Source organism: Austrofundulus limnaeus, unplaced genomic scaffold (assembly GCF_001266775.1).
Source record: "Austrofundulus limnaeus strain Quisiro unplaced genomic scaffold, Austrofundulus_limnaeus-1.0 Scaffold220, whole genome shotgun sequence".
NCBI lineage: Eukaryota > Metazoa > Chordata > Actinopteri > Cyprinodontiformes > Rivulidae > Austrofundulus > Austrofundulus limnaeus.
In genome coordinates this window covers 821,960-823,080 of record NW_013952622.1, presented here as the reverse complement: position 1 = coordinate 823,080, position 1,121 = coordinate 821,960, and the positions used below count along the sequence as shown (strand labels likewise).

General features: G+C 41.8%; 1 protein-coding gene across 1 annotated transcript in view; it reads left to right on the top strand.

Annotated features, from left to right (window-relative positions):
- Nucleotides 1-1,121, top strand: part of LOC106525260 (next to BRCA1 gene 1 protein) — a gene marked incomplete at its 5' end in the record, with an annotated part of 35,401 nt that overhangs the window by 25,833 nt on the left and 8,447 nt on the right. The window contains 1 exon segment of the mRNA XM_014019427.1: nucleotides 647-889. Within this exon segment, the coding sequence (XP_013874881.1) occupies nucleotides 647-889 (243 nt within the window).

Here is a 1,121-nt window from a genome sequence, read left to right as displayed (position 1 = left end):
TGTAGAACTTATTGAAAACTCAAGACAGCCATAACATTATGTTTCTTTACAAGTGTATGTAAACTTTTGACCACAACTGTATATACGATTCCATCCATCCATCCATCCATCCATGAAGGCAGCTAGGCTATGAAGCTAACTAGAAGTTGTGTGCCGTAAACAACCATGCACTACAGAGAAGAGAGAAGTACTGAGCCGAATGAGATGGCTGTAGTTGAGTGCTGCAGGCTTTGCAAGACAAATTTAAGAATCAACACAGACTGAACAGCTTCATTCACTTCCTCTGCTGCCATTGCTAAACTACAGGCAGACTACAACTCTAACACAGCGCAGAAAATCAACATTGTTGAGGAGGCTTTTCATGTGCACAACCCACATGCTCAAATCTACTCCAGCATCAGTCTGCCAGATCAGTAGTGTTCCTCCACATAGGAACATCCTTTTTTGAGTAAACTTGTTTTATGAGTCCAAAACAATTTGAAAACTGTTTCTTGTTTGGACWAGCCTGGACTTCACCATACTTCATGGGTTGAGGTGCTTATTATTGATAACTTAGAGCATCAGTTTGAAAAGTCGACTGGACTATCCATGTAAGAACACAGCATTTCATGGTGAATATTATCCCCCCCCCCCCTTTTTTTTTCAGCTCTGCCTTATCCCAGCCCGGAGACATTCCAGTTAAAGCCTCCTCAGACTCAGAGCAGCCTTCTGACAGCAGGGTCAGTGCCAGCTGTGGAGGAGAACTGGGTCAAATGGATGAAGCTACAGCTGGTCCCATCATGGAGAGTTCAGAACCAAAGGGTCCCGGTGATATGCTCCACGCATCTCAGGTTCTGGCTGAAAAAATTCCTACACCTGAAGTGGTGGCTAAAGCCGTCATTACAGCAAGGTTTGTATGAAACATGTCTTTTTTGTATTCTTGCACAATTCTTTATATCATATTGTTATTATTGGTAGTCATATTATGGCTATTCAGTGTTAATTTTGTTTTTTGTGTACTGTCTATAGTTTGTAAAATAACTAGCACGTGAACCTCTGTACGGACGCTGTTGTGACACCTGAATTTCCCCTCGGCGGGACAATAAAGGCTATTCTATTCTATTCTATTCTATTCTATTCTA